At 38.3% G+C, this 17,497-nt stretch overlaps 1 protein-coding gene across 4 annotated transcripts in view; it reads left to right on the forward strand.

Moving 5' to 3' along the window:
* Positions 1–17,497, forward strand: part of SMAP1 (small ArfGAP 1) — a 93,143-nt gene that overhangs the window by 35,141 nt on the left and 40,505 nt on the right. For 2 of the 4 annotated variants that reach the window (XM_054629340.2, XM_054629338.2), the window contains exons 5-6: positions 8,377–8,451; positions 14,045–14,125. In XM_054629340.2, coding sequence (XP_054485315.1) covers positions 8,377–8,451; positions 14,045–14,125 — 156 coding nt within the window. The remainder of the gene's footprint in view (positions 1–8,376; positions 8,452–14,044; positions 14,126–17,497) is intronic. The other 2 variants (XM_054629342.2, XM_054629341.2) reach the window with 1 other exon arrangement.

Below are 17,497 nucleotides of genomic sequence, written 5' to 3' on the forward strand. Positions count from 1 at the left end.
TTTCTCAATTAAAAAAAAATTTAGCACCTCCTATTTCATGTAAAATAAAACCTGTAAAAAGACAATCTTCCTTCAATTCTTGGTTATTTTTTATCTATACAATGACCGTATGCTTTACAAGTAATGAGGAAAAGCAGTGACATCACTGTGTTGAGTGAGGATAAAGGTTAGCTATGTAGGTATCATCATAAACAATCTCTATGGTTTTTAATAAAAATAAGTATATAGGAGAATGCATATAGGAATCACCTTATTCAAGTTGGATGATGATTCAGCTGAAGTAGATTTCAAGTAGATTTTTGAGACTTTCAGTCTCAAAAATTATGAACTGGTGCAGTCTATTCCACTACATGAAGTGGGAATATGTTATCACATCCTGACAATGTTTAGAGAATAGAAAACTTCGTTTCTGTATTTAAGAAAGGATGTGAATTATGTATGGAGCAGAAGTTTAGTGTAACTCTTAAGTTCACTGAAGGAAAAGAATTATGGGTCTACATTTTTCATGTTTTCCTTAGACATTGTGTATAATTTAAGAAGTATGAACTTAGGCAACTGGCTAAAATGTGATGTGCATTTAAAAATTGTGATGGCACACTTTCCAGAAAGTTGTCTTAAAGGAGATGAAATCTGTAATACATTTACTGCACTAAAATATGTTAAGTAGGGATCTTAAGATATAGAAATTGGGGTATGAAAGGGGACATGAACATTTCAGTTTATAGAAGCCAGCATTCAGAAGCATTCAGTCATTATTGTGGAGGGACTGGTTACCAGTCACCCCTCACAAAAGTGCAGTAAACCTACTGGGGTTTTTTGTGGTCTATGAAAAACTTTGGAATCAATTGTTAGGAAGTGTTTTTAAAATATGCTAGTCAAGATAGGCGTCAATAGGGAGCACTGAAATACCCTACAGGATTATGACTTGAAGGCGGGGGTAGGGAAAGCAGGGTAAATTATTTTCAAGATAATTTTGTTAGAATGGGTTAAATTGTAGATTTGCAGAATGTGAAAAATGCCAATCACTTGTTTTTTAAAAATTTTAAAAGTTTAATAGTAATAAAATGGTTATAAAAATAGTAATACAATTAGAGTAATAATAATTTGGACAATTTGAATTAGGACAGTATGAGACAATAGAGACAAAGAGTTACCAACGTCTGGGTACCTTTTACCTTTTTCACAAGCCCACCCGTTAACAAAGGATTAACCCTTAAAAACAATAGCCTGTTGTATATTCATACACTTCATACATGATGCATAAATTCCATTCAAATACAGGATTCTGTCTGGTAAACTTCTTCCTCTGAATCCTAACAGTGCCTTCGAGGTGGGAAGAAGTTCATTTCTTCTGATAAGAGGGCAATAAATTCTTTTTCTCTAAAGATTTAAGTGTCCTGTGGCTGCTATCTTGCTGCGAGTCCTTTCTTTAAAAAAAGTATTCTACATAGCATAGTTTCTATTTTAACATTTCTTATAACCTGAAACTATATTTAACACACTACTTAAGAGAATTAATGCAGCATTGCTTTCTAACACAATACATATAATATTCATTTTAATACTTGTGAAAAGCCAATCATAAAATACACATTTTTCCTACAGAATAGCTAGAGTTGGAAGCAACCCTTGGACTTCATCCTGCTCCAAGTAAGGGTCATCTAGAACAGGTTGTTGAGTCTCATTTACAGTTGAGTTTTGAATGTCACCAGAACTGGAGACTCCAAGACCTCTCTGGGTATCCTGTTCCAGTATTCATCCACCTCCACAGTAAAAGAATGAAAGAAATTTATTCTTATGTTTCAATGGAGTTTCCTGTGTTTGACTTTATGTTCTGTGCCTCTTGGTCCTGTTTCTGGGTGTCACAGGCAACAGTCTGTCTGCCTTAGTCTTTGTTCCCTGCTCATTCCCCACCCCCCAGTTTTCTTTTCTCCAGACTAAACAGCCTGAACTCACTAAGCCTATCCTTGTCTGAAAGGTGCTTCAGTCCTTTAGTCATCTTAGTGTGTCTTTATTGGACTTGCTTCAGTGTGCCCTTGTCTCTCCTGTATTTGTGAGCCCAGAATTGGCCATGGGGCAATCTTGTGTCCAGTTTGTCCACCAGAATCTCCAGGTCCTTTTCTGCAAATCTGCTTTCCATCCACTTGATACTGAGCCCATACTGGTGCATGAAGTTACTGCACCACCATACTGGTGCAAGGCTTGGCACTTTCCTTTGAGCATCAGGTGACTCCTGCTGGCCCATCCTGTCAGTGCTGCTCTGAATGGCAGTGCACCTCTATAGGGCATGAACCACTCTTCCTGTTTGTACCCTTTGCAAACCTGTACTCTGCACCACTGCATGGCTCATTACTGAAGAAGTTCAATAGTGTTTGCCCCAGTATCAGTGCCTGGGTGTATCACAAGTGACAGCCCTTCAGCAGCACTTTGCCAAGCAGTGGAATAAATGAAGGAGTTGAAGAAGCAAGACTGGATCTTCAGTAAGCCAGCTGCGTTCCCAGTAGCTCCCACATGCAGGGTCTTGTTTTCACCACTTCCATATGTACTTCACACAGCTGGACCACATAGCTACAAGTTGCTATGTCCAAGTAAACAAAACTTTGCCAAAGATGAAATCTCTAGTGACTACCTTGCCAGTTTAACATGGATCATGAAAATGTAAATGGTCTTGCCTGCAGCAGAGAAAGCCACTTAGGGGAAAAGAAGGTATTGGTCTGAAATGCAGGGAAATTCTCACTAAAGACAATTTTCCATGGAACAAATGCAGAAAACACTGATTAGGCTGGACAGGAGAAATGGAGGGCAATTCAGTAAGAAATTAAAAGCATCTGTTTTGTTTATCCAGTGTCAACATTTAACTAAGCCATGGTGACTCTCTGTAATATCTCACCGAGGTGGTTATCAAAAGCAGAAAATAAATAACCTAAAAAAAATGTGGGAAACAATACATGTGGATGTTCTGGGTTAGAGTTGTGAAAAAAATATTTTTTTCTCAAGTCTATTAAATATATCTGTATTTCCCAGAACATTGTATAATTGTGTCTACGTACGATGTAAATCTTACAAATGTCTATAGCTCTCCACATGTTCAGAACTACAACTGGCTTATGCATAAGCATCATCTATTCCTGTAATTAGGATGGTGACTCTGAAGAGATGGAGGAGTGCTGAGTGTGTTCCCAGTATTGACAGAAGAGCAGTACTGGCTTCTTTCACAGCCAACCATTGCTCTGTTTTGTGAAACACAGGATTCTGGATCTCTCTTATGGGTGTCCAGTGTTACAGCACAGGATAGGGGAGTGTTGTGGTTTCACCCCAGTCAGCAGCCAAGGGCTACACAGCTGCTCACTCACTCTGCCACCAGGATTGGGAAGAGAATTGAAAAGGGTAAAAGCCAGAAAACTTGTGGGTTGAGATAAAGACAGCTTAATAGGGAAAACAAAAACCAGGCACACAAGCAAAGCAAAACAAGGAATTAATTCACTGCTTCCCAAGGGCAGGTAGGTGTTCAGCCATCTCATGTGTAATGGTGACTTGGGAAGACAAATGGCCTCACTCTAAATGTCCCCTTTCCTCCCCTTCCCCACACTTCAAGTATTGAGCATGATGTCATGTGACATGGAATATCCCTTGGGTCATCTGTCCGGGCTGTGTCTCCTCCCAACCTCCCATGCAGCCCCAGCTTCCTCACCAGGCTGGTGGTACAAAAAGCAGAAAGGCCTTGGCTCTGTGTAAGCCCCACAAGAACAAAAGCATCTCTATAATTAATCAACCCTGCGTTCAGCACAAATCCAAAACACAGCCCTCTACTAGCCAGTGTGAAGAAAATAATTTTTACCCCTACCAAAACCAGCACAGGGAGACATTTTAGTAATTAAAAAAGAAAAAATGGGCCAGCTAGCCTTAAGGCCAGCTAGCCTTAAGAACTTCCAAAAATTCATAGGTAAGTGTTGTTGATAGTACATTAGTATTCTTACACTTCTTTTGGTATTTCAAGAATAGACCTCTTTAAAAAACGTCAAGCAATTGATTTGTGTGTTTATATCCATCTACTAGCAGTCTATAATTGCTACTGCTTTAGGATAAATTACTGATTTTAGTATTGTCAACATTTGTTGGAGATACATAGTAATGAAGTCAAAAGTCTGCTGAAATCAGAAAAACATAAGCAGCAGCTAAACTTAAAACCTGTCAAATGAAAGCAGAATAGTCCTCTTCATTTAGGCTAATTCCCTGCATATTGTGTGTGTATAAACTGGCCACTCGAGGGCACTTTTGTATTTGGTTCAGCTGCAGACTTCCTGAGTGGTTTGATAACACACTCATTCTTTAATGTCTTGAATCTTCTGCGTGATAGCAGCCTGCATTTCATGTTTAAATGGAAGCTTAGTATAGGCTTATAAAGCTTCAACTTTGAATCCTTTTTAATAAAAGGCTGAATAATGACATGCATTACATCAACACTGGATTTTGGAAAAACTACAAATGAAAGCAGATGAAAACTTTATGAAGTACTTACGCCCCAATGACCAATAGTGTTTGTGTGACTGTTACATAGCATCACAAACATGTCAGTACAAACTAAACTAAAGTAAAATCATTCCTAGTTTTTGTATGTTATGTTTTCTGATAACTTCATTTAGTTCTTGTTTAAAGCTTACTTTTTTTTACTTGGAATAGTAGTCGGGTCAACAGACTACATCAAGACATTGGGCCAACTACTGTTTGTGTTGTTGCTTTTACACAAACTGTTAACTTAGCATGTATTTGGGTAGTGCCACCACTAAGTAATAACAGTACAGAAGTGTTTTAGGGAGGAAAATGGGGACAGATAACACATTTACATGTAAAAGGGGCTGGGAACTGGACTAATACTCTAAATCTGCAGATTCTTTCTTTTCTGATCTTACATTTTTTATGCACCAAAGGGTTTCTCAATGAGCACAGGGTGAAACTGAAATCTTACAGTACTGTTGCATGTGTATGTAATTTCTTGCTCAGCACTAAAGGTAGGAGATGCTTTAAAGAGAGTATTGAATTTCATTGTGCAAAATGGTTATTTTTGCTGTAACCTCTTCCTAAAAATGAGTCACAAAACACAAACAATGGAAGAAGATTCAAGAACTGCTAAAAAAAAATGACTGTAAGTCTTCTGGTCTGAAATGCAATCAAAATCTTGTGGAGAAATGTGAAAACTTCAGAGCTCCTTGCCATCCTTCTTTGTTTTAGGCAATTCTTGAGTTTCTTAATCAAAAGATGTAACTATTCCTAAGTTAAAAATTTAAATGATGTATTCATATGCTAGTTGTCATTCTGCAGTACATTGGTAATGCACACAATCATCCAACTTTATCCTTTTTCTGGCAATATGTATGATTAGTTACAGAGGTCACCATTTGATACTTTAAGGTGCCAGTAATCAAAGATGTCTTTACTTGACTGCTTTTCAGAGCATAGTGCAAACATTGTCAGAGTAGATCCATGTGTGCTTTTTTCACTTGGATTCTGGAATAGGGTGGGAAATTGCTTTTTGGATTTTCATGGAGAAATTTAGGTGGCTGTCAACCAGCATTGCCAGATCCTTTTCCCCCAGGGAAATTTTCCAGTCACTCATCTCCAAGAGTCCCAGGTGCAAGACGTGGAACCTCGCTGTGTTGAACCCTGTACTGTTGGCCTTGGGCCACAGATCCAGCCTATCCAGATCCCTCTGTGGAGCCTTCCTGTCCTTCAGCAGATCAGCATTCCTGCTCAGCTTGGTAACATCTGTAAACTGAATGATGGTGCACTCCATCCCCTCATCCAGATCCTGCATAAGGAAAGATATTAAACAGGACTGGCCCCAGTACTAAATCCTGGGGAGCCCCACTAGTGTCTGGCCACTCTTTGGTTGTGACTCCATTCACCACTGCTCTCTGGGCCTGGCCACCCAGCACCTGTGTACCCAGAGAATAGTGCTCCTGTCTAAGCCATGAGCAGCAAGTTCCTGCAGGAGAATGCTCTGGAGAGTGACGTCAAAGTCTTTGCAAAGTTCTAGGTAGACAATATTTACGTGTTTAGCTTTGTCTAGCCACTTGGTTTCATTTGATTTTTTCATTCAGCTTTCCTTATCTGGTGCAGCCTGGTAGATAACAAATTCAACATGATGCAGTGATGATAGAGCTATTCAGCAGCTCAACCTTGTACTGTTGCTTGCATTATGTAAACTTAATCTGTTCTTTATACATTGTAATGTGTTTTCTCTTAAAGATTAGCTTCAGTCATATGTCTCTTGTTCTCTGGCTTAGTTGAATATTTACATGTGTGAAGTGTGCTTTCAAGTGCTCTTTTTTGCCTGAAGTGGTTGTAGTGATGCTGGCTGTCTTTAAACATTATGCTTGGGCATTTCTCAACTTGTACATCCTGTTCTATATCCCAGGCTAGGCAGCAACTGCTTTTCACTCTGTCTCACAGCTCTGTCTGACAGCTTGCATGGCACTTCTTCATTACTTCTATGATTCCATTACTTGATTGGCAAAACTATAATAATTGCTTTTGGGCCTTCATAGAATTACCTTCTTCTAGGTTAGATAATCCTTTATCATATGAAGAGGATTTGAAGATTAAAAACTATTATGGGAGGATGGAAATTGACAAACACCTACAGTGCTGGTATTCCCCCTAACCCCCAAATGAAATTCTGTGTTCCATGTTTTGTGTGGCAAGTAACTGCTTGCTACTGTTACCTGCTGTTCACCTGTGAGTGCTATCAAGCTTAAATTCTCCTAAAATCTGAAGTAATACAAAAGAATGAAAAAACTCCAAACCCAAACCAACAGCTTGAAAGATGATGATTCATTATCAGAATTTTACACATATTTATCTAATTGAAAGCTCAGAAGCATGATGTTCGAGTACATAGTTCAGGGTATTGTGTAGTTACCTGATAATTTTTCCGGCATTATTTGGTTACAATGTGATGCAATTGGAATAAACAGGATCCCAGGGTTCCTATAGCAACAGAATGCTACTGTTTGTGAAACTGCATCATTGCAGCAGGTGTATCCATAACTCTGCTAATAACCCGAGGATTATAAAACAGTAAATTTAAAAATGAGAATATTTCATATTTCTGAAGGTTTAGTTTCATATTTCTGCAGGTAAAATTTGGTTTTAAAATTTAACTTTATAAATATTTTTCCTGCAGCTCTGCACCACCTTCCAGCATAGACATAGGGGTTTTTTTTGTAAAAATACTAAATATGTAAATTCTATGAATATTCCAGCTGTATAAGTAAAGAAACTGGTAGGATTTTCTGTTAGAAATATTGGGTATTTAGACATGAGATATGATGGGGTTTTTTATCAGCTTTCAGTTTCCATTTAGTGCGAGCTTCTTTTTTTAAACTAAGTAAAAACATGTTATTTAAATTGCTTATTTTGGTCCAACATAATGACCTACTCTGTTATAGCTTCATTTCTTTCTAAATTTTCCTTCTAGATAATAGAAGCAATACAAAATAGTGTAGAAGTGTCAGCTCTATAACTCTGAAGATCTTCTACATATTTGGAAAATTATTTCAGTTTTGTTTTTATAATAAGGGAAGTAGAAAGATAATGTTTCCATTAAAGTAATCAGCTATGCATAAAAAGATTGGATAGGAAGATGTATGAAAATGCCTTTAGAGAAATCCTTTTTTTTTGAGCAAACTGTACTTGTTGCATATTTAAGTTACACCTTTTGGAGAATTCTGGAAGTGTAGTGGTGCTAATAGCAATTTTACATACCAATTCCTAGAAAAGAAGTGTCACTTGTCTGAGATCCTTCAACCTGCTGCTAAGATGTGGCTTTATATTAACCCTAAGCTCTTTATGTACTTGGAGTGCTCTTAGAGAAGAGTTAATTAAAACTTTAATTAATGTATAACTTTCAGAGTTATTTTGCATTCCTCTTAATAAAAATATTCTGTTGCATTGAACAAGAACAAAGGCATTCTCTTCTCTCCCCGTCCTCTGGGACAGTCTGCCTTCATGCTTCAGGACATTAATATTTCAGTAGTTACACTGGATAAAAATTGAACAATGTATGAAAGCTAATTATTTTTCTTATGCCTTTGATATGATCTTATCCAGGTCCATTTTCTTATATTCTGTCCTAGTGAATTTCATTATAAGTCACACTTTCCTACCTGAAACGTTTCCTTTAAATATTGTACTCAGAAAAAAAAACCAAACCAACTTTGTCTCCTCTTTATGTTTCTTCTATGTCGTGTAACCACTACCATCAATATTATTAAAAAAAAAAGAATGAAAATCATGTCTCTTAGCAGCCTCTACTGCCTCCCTTCCCAGCTGTTCTTGCTTATTTTCTTTCTCATTTCTTTCCTCTGTTTTGTACAGATATCATCTGATGCTGCTCAGCCTTTGGCATCTTCTCCTTCTCTGCAAGCTGCTGCTGAGAAGAGCAAAGCAGAGGTATATTGGTTTTGGGTGTAACTCTTATCAGGTTACTGCTTTGCACAAATGTTTACATCTCTATAGAGTAATTTCACTGAGGTAACTTGAGAGTTCGAATTGCTGTTAATCCTTCACACATTTGAAATACATCTCTCCTTTTTTCTTGGACTAGCTAAATGAAAAGACCCAGCACAACTGCAAAGTACGTGTGTGGTTTTCACTTCTTGGTGTTCATATGTCAAAATTCTGGTTGACTTCTGATTAGTGTCACAGAATTGTGGAAAACCCACTTAATTCCCAGTTAATAGGTATGAGTGATACTGTCCTGTTTCATCAGAAATAATTTCTGATATCTTTTTTGGTATTACTTGCTTGTTCCAGGTTCTAAATTATCAGTATTGTTCCAGCCATTTAGTTCATTATCCTTGGAGATAAATATTGAATTAATTTGACTCATACTGGTTTTAATATCTTTCTGGCTGGGATATGTGTGTGTGCTAACACAATTACTGTTTAGATGGGTCTTTGAAAAGCGTAACACACAAGCAAGTAGTAGAAGAGGCATCATTTATATCAACTTTCAGTAAATGGCATGATTTACGACAATAATAAAATGCATATTTAGAATGTGAATATCCAGTGTTAGCTTCTTTTAGATACTTCGCTCTAAATTGAGACTATACAATATATGAAATAATTTATGATGTGAACATAAATCAAGCTTTTTCCTTCTAAATACAAAAAAAAATGGACAGAAGTTATAAATTATTTTAGTTCAGCTATATTTAAACATTAATTAAAATTTAAATGTCAGTGTCATGGACTAAGATCACAAGCCTTGTTGAATTTGTCATGGGTTTTAAGTTGTACCAGGAGTAGCAGCAGCCATTAGGAATGAAGCTTGCCTTTTCTTTCTTATCTACCTCTCTTGGTGCATTCACATTTGAAAGTTCTTCTGTGTAACTAGTATGCCATGTTATTAGAAATGAAACTTGGAAAAAAATTATTAATCTTTGCTTAGAATTTAAGACCAGTATAAAGTCAATTTAATTTTATTTTCTTCATAGTGCTTTTTGACTGCTTTTGCAAGTAATGAAGCACTTGAGTTGAAGCTTTGGAATGAATGCAACATCTGAGAAATGTTTTTATTTAGTCTGAATTCATTTTTATCTAATGGAGCTGAGGCAGAAAGCTTGAATATTGAAATCAGGAAGTGTGAAGATGAAGGACTTGTGGCTTTTCAAGTCCACAGTGAAAATTAAATGAATGAAGATAAAGTTGCTGAGAATCAAGACTGTTTCTGTAGACTCTGTGAGGTGTGGAGGTAGAAGCACAGGAGAACAGTTTATTTTAAGTCTTAATATATTCCCTATTAAGTTTTTAGGGATTTATTAAGGGTAACAAGAAGCATGTATTTATATTTGGTCACCTTTACAGAGTGTTTGCCATATGAAACTAGCTGCAAAACCCTCCTTCTTGAATCCTTGAAAAATAGATGTTTCCAGATGCTTTTTACTCCCCAAGTGAGGTTTCTTTGACAAAACATACTTTAAAAATACATTGAAGTTGAACTGGAAATCAGAACATACTGAAAAAATGCAAAAACTTTAACTCTGCTTTCCCTTAAACATATTTAAGGAAATTTAAAGTACTGTGATTGACAAGTAAGAGTACTTACATGACACTTCAAACAACCTTTCCTGGGATGAGAGGAATCAAATAATAGAATTGTAGAGTCATAGAATGATTTGAGTTGTAAGGGCCCTTAAAGATCATCTAGTTCCAGCCCCCTGCTATGGACAGGTTGCTCAAAACCCCATCCAACCTGGCCTTGAACACTTCAAGGGATAGGGGATTCCACAGCCTCCCTGGGCAATCTGTTCCAGTGCCTCACCATCCTCACAGTAAAAAATTTCTTCCTAATGTGTAATCTAAACCTGCTCTCTCCTAGTTTAAAGCCATTCCCCCTTCTCCTGTCACTGTCCTGCTGGAGTCCTGTGGTGGTTTGACAGGAAATATGTTTTCTGGGATGCTGTGGTTAGGCCAATGGATGCTCAGATTTTAATATTGGCACCTAATGTGGCCACTGGGACATTGGATCTGCCTCTGAGCACACGGGGTTAAAGCAGGGCTCTCGCCTGGGAGGCTCTCTTGGGTTCCAGTCAGGGAAAGGTTCAGAGCTGCCCTGCCTGGCTGCGGGCTGGGCGGGGCAGGGGCAGCCATGGGGCCGGGTGAGGTAGGCCCAGGGGCAGCCATGGGGCCAGGTGAGGTAGGCCCAGGGGAAGCCATGCGGCCGGGTGAGGTAGGCCCAGGGGCAGCCATGCGGCCGGGTGAGGTAGGCCCAGGGGCAGCCATGGGGCCGGGTGAGGTAGGCCCAGGGGCAGCCATGGGGCCGGGTGAGGTAGGCCCAGGGGCAGCCATGCGGCCGGGTGAGGTAGGCCCAGGGGAAGCCATGCGGCCGGGTGAGGTAGGCCGGGCCTGGACAGAAGGGAGGGGAAGGCCCCTGCAGGATGGAAGGGTGGAGGAGCACTGAGAGGCATCGGGCAGCCACCTCCTCCCCCCCAGGAGGGACAGAGAGAGAGCCTGTGCCTGTGCTTGTGCCACCTTGAAATTCAATAGTGGCTGGCCGAGAAGGAGAAGGGAGGTGCGGCGAGAAGGTGCCCGGCTGGGCAGCCGTGGGAGTTCTGGACAGACAGAGCCTCAGATTTTTAACCCTTTTCTTGGATGATGGAAATCTTACAAATGCTAATGCTCCTGGAGCTGAATGAGAAGAGAGACAGAGATGAGATAAAAGGAAATGGGCCACGAGAGAAATAGAGAAGAACTCAGTTGGAAGAGATGATGGAGTAACTTATGCTGGACTCTTTTTGTGTAGCCACGGACAGAGCCATGTTTCCTTGTGATACAGGGACTGCATTCTAGGGGGAGGCAATGCCTCAGGACTGAGAGGGTTTGGTGTGGGTACCCCTCGGCCCCAGGGAGTGAAAAACATGGGGGGGACAGATGTCCCAAAGTTGAGACTGTGCCTTTTTGGAGTGGGACGAAGCATCCTTAAAAGACAACCCTAGAAGCAACTCTGGTCTGTGTTCAGTGGTGAGAGCACTGGGCATGAAAGGAAGAGGCCACCATTGGCACAAGAAGGACTCCTTCTCCTCTTGATGAACTGAGGATTGAGTATTCTGAAGGGTGGTGCCAGACCGAGAGTCGATGATTTGGGTGATGTATTGTATTGGGAATTTGGTGGGGAGGAGGAGGAGATGTATTTGTGAAGTTTTCATTTTCCTTGTGTGTTTCTTTTTTTTCCTTTCCCTTGTAGTTTAGTTAATAATTTTTTTTTTCCTATGTGGGAGCCTGCTTTGCTTATTCCTGGTCACATCTCACAGCAGAAATCAGGGAGAGGGTATTCTCATGGGGGCACTGGCATTGTGCCAGTGTCAAACCATGACAAGTCCTTACCCATTGTTCCTGAAGCTCCCTTGAGGCACTACTACAGGAAGATTCCTATGAAGTGTCCCAGAGTCTTCTTTCTTCTCCAGACTCAGACAACCCCAATTTTCTCAGCCTGTTTTCAGAGAGAGGTGCTCCAGCCCCCAGCCATTTCTGTGGCCCTTCTCTGGGTTGCAGTGGGTCCGTGTCCTTCTGATGCTGGGGGCCCCAACTGCAGAGGAAGGGTCTGTGAGAGCAGAGCAGAGGAGGAGAATCATGTCCCTTGACCTGCTGGTACACTTCCTTTGATGCAGTTGTCTTAAAGAGATTACGTTTATTTAAATTATTCAGCTTGAGAAGGTTGGAGTGGGATGTGGGAACAGAAAAGGGAAGACTTCAAAAAGTTGTTGATCTGACAGTGTAATTTGTAATTACACTAGTAATACTAGAATGCAGGTTGGTACTAGGGTCAGTGAAACAGTAGTGGAAGAAAGGCTGAGCTTCATTGAAAGGCATGGCTATGCATTTGTAATCCTAGTTCAGTAAGCCTGCAAGCCTCAGATTATTATGTGACCTCAAAATAAAATACTGCTCTATACTTGTCCCAGTCATACAGACATTTCTTGAACACCTTGCATTACCACGGGTGAGATACAGCATTGGTGAGGCCTCTCGTTTGGACCACTGTGTTCACTTTCGTGGTCTTTTATTCAGTGAAATCTAAGTTGGTCTCTGTTTCTTTTCATCAAAACAGATGTCCCAAATTTCCTTATTGGGGTTTCATGACTGTGGTCATTGCTTTCTGTTGCTTGTATGCAGGTGCTTGGTGTGATAGTCTGATTTTCCAGGAACTGAGTGTTCAGGTTAATGCCTGATAAAATAATTCACATGGGTTAGTTGGGGCTTGAGTAGCCCAAATCCAAATCTGGTAAATATGGTGAAAGGTTTGAAAATGGTTTACTGGAAGTTTTGAAGAGTGTGTTACTTGGATCCCTCTGTGTCCAGTCACCTCCAAAAAATAACCCCAAACAAACAAAACCACAAACAAACAAAACCCCCAAAACAACAAAAAACCAAAACCTTCATCTGAGTGTTAGAACTATTATTAAGTGGGTAGCGTGCTATAAAAATTTTAAATTGTATGTACTGGATGTTAAAAAAAAAAGAAAAAACTCACAAATACTCCTTACTGACACAAACTATTAACTGTTTTATTTTTAATACTGGAGCTGCATGGACAGATCTAGCCTCTCAACCTTCTGCCTAATATTGGGAAGCTTGTAAACAGTAGTGTTTTCTGAAACAAGGCTGTTTTGAAGCTTTGAACTAACAGGAGTGCAAGTCTAATGGCCAAAAGAACATTTAGGAGCTACAGTTTCATCAATTTAGTGTTCAAATATACTCACTAGTACTACTCTGTAGGTGTACCAGGTAAATGCAGGCAGACTAACACTTTGTCAAAGCACTAACCTAGCAAGTCTGAATCTTCTTCATGTTATTCCTTAAGGCATATGTTATGCTTTTCTTCAGTCAGATGGGTCAGTAATTTTGGCACATTCATTCATCAAAAACTAAAGTGCAGAAATATCTGTAATGTCATTATGATGCATTCAAAGTAAAGGGACCTTTATATTTTCACTTTCTGGAACAACATAATGTCTCATGACTCAGCTGGCCTGTCATATGGCCCAAGGCAACTTTTTTACATTCAGGAGTATTTTTTAGGACTACTAGATCGGCTTTTAAAAATTAGTACCTTTCTGCAGAAAGCAGCATGCAATTTACCTTAGTCTAGTTCTTTGGTCAAAGCAGCTGACATCCACCCTCAATGACAGAGGCTATCAGAGTTAACAGAGATACTTATACTTGTAGATTATTTTTACTCTTCAGCTCTGCTTTGCTTAGGAGAATCAATACTGGTTCTTTTTTCCTTCTGCCTATTAAGCAGAAAAGCAGATGAGCAGGTAAAAAAGTGAATTTCTGGAATTTAATCTAAAAGTCACAGTATTTTTAATATTAGTATTTGAGCAAAATTAGTCACTTCTAATGAGAAGGAGAGCAGATAAAAGCATAAACTATGATTTAAAAGGGAGTAACTGAAGATCTCTGTTTATAGTCTGTATGACTGTAGACATTCAATACGTTTGCAAATTGAGTACTAGCAAAATGCTTTTTCTTTTTGCAGAAGGAAAAAGAAAAAAAGAAAGAAGAGAAAAAGAGAGAGAAAGAATCAGAAAAACCATCAAAACAGTTAACAGCTGAAAAGGTAAGAAGAGTTTCTTTTTTTCCACTTATTTAAAAATGGCACATAGTATTAGATATGTTCAGAGATTTGGGGAAATAATTAATGTGTATGTGTATAAGAATTGTGATCTGGTTAATGCACATGAATTGTTTGCTTGTGCTGTTGCTTGCATACAAAGGTTGGTTGGCCATATGATGAGGAATGGGTTCAGGAGAAGAGGGAAATTGGGTTAAGCTTTTTTAAAGTTTAGGCTCAGACCATAAATCTAATGAAGATTTTTAAGATCACAGGATAGTCCTGAGTTAGGAAGGCCCACAAGGATCATCAAGTCCAGCTATTAAATGCACAGCAGGTATGGGGATTGAACCCCCAACCTTGGTGTTGGTGGCACCATGCTCTGACTAGCTGAGCTAAAACCTCTGGGTCATGGACCACTCCTATTCTTGCACAGAAAATTGTCAGTTTTATTAAGTCCTGTATTATCATCTAATACTGTCTTTGATAAATGAATGCATTTTAAACATAAATGTAAAATCTGTAAAATTTAATTAGTAATTTTAAGTAACTTAAAAATTTTTCACTAAGATCATGTCACAAAACATGACAAGGAAACAACTTAAGGTGCTTCTTTCCACAGTTATGGTAAAGCATAATGAGCAGCCTTAGCAATATAGGTACAATTGAAATTTCACGTGCACTTCTGCAGAGAGTTAATATTAAACAAAAATTAAATGGGTAATTTTAGTATTAAATATATTAATTTCTTTTAATAGAGATGTTGTCTTTCTGATCTTGTGAATCCATTAATATATTGAGGTCTGTATGGTAGTCTGAAGAATGCATTGGAGTCTCCATCTGTCACTTTATTCCCCCACATTGCTGTGTTACAATTATGAAAAATGTTGTGTGTTCACAGACTATGATTGCAGATGTATTTCTAATTCAGTTTTCAGATAGAGTATTTTTCCATTTTACATAATAAAACAAGATACAAAAAATATATATATGCATACTTGGAGGGGGGAAAAAAGCCCCTCCCGAATAGAAATATAATTTTTCTTAAATTAGAAAGCAATTTGGAATGAGTTAGTGCAGAAGCAGCTTTTCTTACAACAATTCCTGAAGCTTCATTGAGCTATTGTTATTGATACGATACGAGGTTAAAGTAAGTTTATGGATGGCAATAAAAATATTAGAATTGTTGATTACTGAAGCTTTATGGGGGTGTCCAGCCAAGTTGAATGTTTTATTTTTGTCCTTATAATAATATACTTTAGTTATAAAGGGTAAAAACATTGCTGTGATTTGGAAACACTATCTTTCTAGAGCCCAAAGATCTACTTTTGGACTGGGAGAGAGGGTCTCACTTTGTAAGGATGCGTGAACTTTGTTATGTGGCTGGAAATATTTGGTTACGTGAGGGGAGGTGACAACAGAGCATTGTTACAGCTGAGGGATTATCCTACCACTTGAAATAAAAAACCAATTCTATTGCCACTGATTAGATTTACATTTGAAAAGTCATTAGATTATCAGTTAATGATTAGACAAATAAAAAGAAGGATTTTGATTTTAAATGCTTGTGCTACAAAATGTGGAATTTGGTAAATATATCTGTATTAGATAATCATGCTGTTGTAACAGCTGCAAAATGTTTGAAGTACTGCAGCATATTTTATTTCATTATTAATGTGTCAGCATTGACTGCTCGAATGGAACTCATTTCTGTGTCATCTTTTTAATTTAAGACATTCTTCAAGCTTGGGCTTTTAAAGGATCATTCATTCAAAGTAAACTGCTTTCACACTGTAAATCTTATATATTTTTTAAATCTAGTTGCTTTCTGTAATCCAAAGGAAAGAGAGCTGTATCATATGTTTATTTCTGCTGGACAGTGTTGGTGAGGTAGAAAACAAAGATTTTCTTTTCATACATGGAATAATACATTACTGCTTTTGCAATGTGTTTCTGCTTTAGGGAGCTGATAAACATTAGTTTTTCAGTAATAATGATATACTTCACATCCAGGTAGAGACTGGCTGTAGTATGTTTTAAATATTGCCTCCTGAATCAGCAGGGGAGTGCAGGCATCTTGACCATAGTATTTATCATGTTTTCAGAAAACACATCAAGCAGTAGATGGTTATTTTTCTCAGTTCCTGGCAGAGGAAACAATATGAGAAGTCAGCACACTTCATATTGAAAGTCACTGGTTGCTTTTAGTACAGGCATGGTTGATATCCAGTCTAGCTGTTCCAGGCTTGGGAAGTTAATTAAAAATATGTGAGCAAGCAGTTTGCAGTTCTGACACAATTTTGAGAGTTCTTTTAGATTAAGGTAATTCAAGCAGTGTTTTAGCTATCCTATAGAAGAATCAATAAAGGTGGAAAAATTAGAGGTCTTAAACTGGTAAAAAGAATTCATCTTTTTACTAGAGAAAACTTCAGATTTATTCTCAAGTGTCATGTACTCTTATAAGTCTTCAGTTCCTAGTGACTTCAGTTTTATCTTTTGTTGAGATTAAATTTCTTAGCTCTTAAAACAAGAATATGCATCCTAAAAATGTAAAATGTTCACATTCAATTCTCATGTTCTTATCTCTGCTTCATAGAGCTAATTTGCCCCTACATCCATTTGAGTCTTTCTCTTGTCACTAACTAGATCCTGTCACTGATCCTTAGCCTTTAGCAAGCTAAATGTCTAGCATGATTTCTTTTGCATTTTCAAATATTACTGAAAGATTCTAGCATTGATGTAGTAAGCTTATGATCCTAATATTACATTAATGTGTCAGTTAATTGATTATCATGCTTTGATAAACAAAGACCATAATATTTTAACTTATTTAATAATAGTGAGTTTTCTTACTGAAATTGCTTTTCAGTAGAGAATCATCATGTGCTTGAAGTGGGTTTCTGGGGAAATATTTTTTTTTGTCTCTCACATTGGAGAGTTCAGATGCAGTGTAGAATTTCCTCAAGATCAGAGAGATCTGCAGAATAGTGAGTAGCAAGGATACTTGCTTGACTCTGTTTTTGTGGGCTGTTCACTCTGCTGAGATTACTGGGTAATTTGTAATATAACAACATCTTACTATGTCAGCTAGTGATTGAGTCTAGTCCCGTGATTAGCATTTTATTAGAAGCAGCCAACAATAAGATGTTCCACATCAGATCTGCAAAACTCTTAATAAAATACATGACATTGCCAAGCTACTGGCAGCTGTAAGGGTTTTTTCAGTCTAACTGAAGAAAGTTAAGAAACTTGCATGAGTTACCCCGGGTCTTCCCTCCGTCTCTCTCTGTGTTCTTTCCATAGTTGCAGATCTCAAGTTTCCTCAGTGCTTCTGCCTAAAAGAACCTTATCCTTACAGTTACTTTGAAGAAACAGGGA

Source organism: Agelaius phoeniceus, chromosome 3, assembly GCF_051311805.1.
Source record: "Agelaius phoeniceus isolate bAgePho1 chromosome 3, bAgePho1.hap1, whole genome shotgun sequence".
Classification (NCBI taxonomy): Eukaryota; Metazoa; Chordata; class Aves; order Passeriformes; family Icteridae; genus Agelaius; species Agelaius phoeniceus.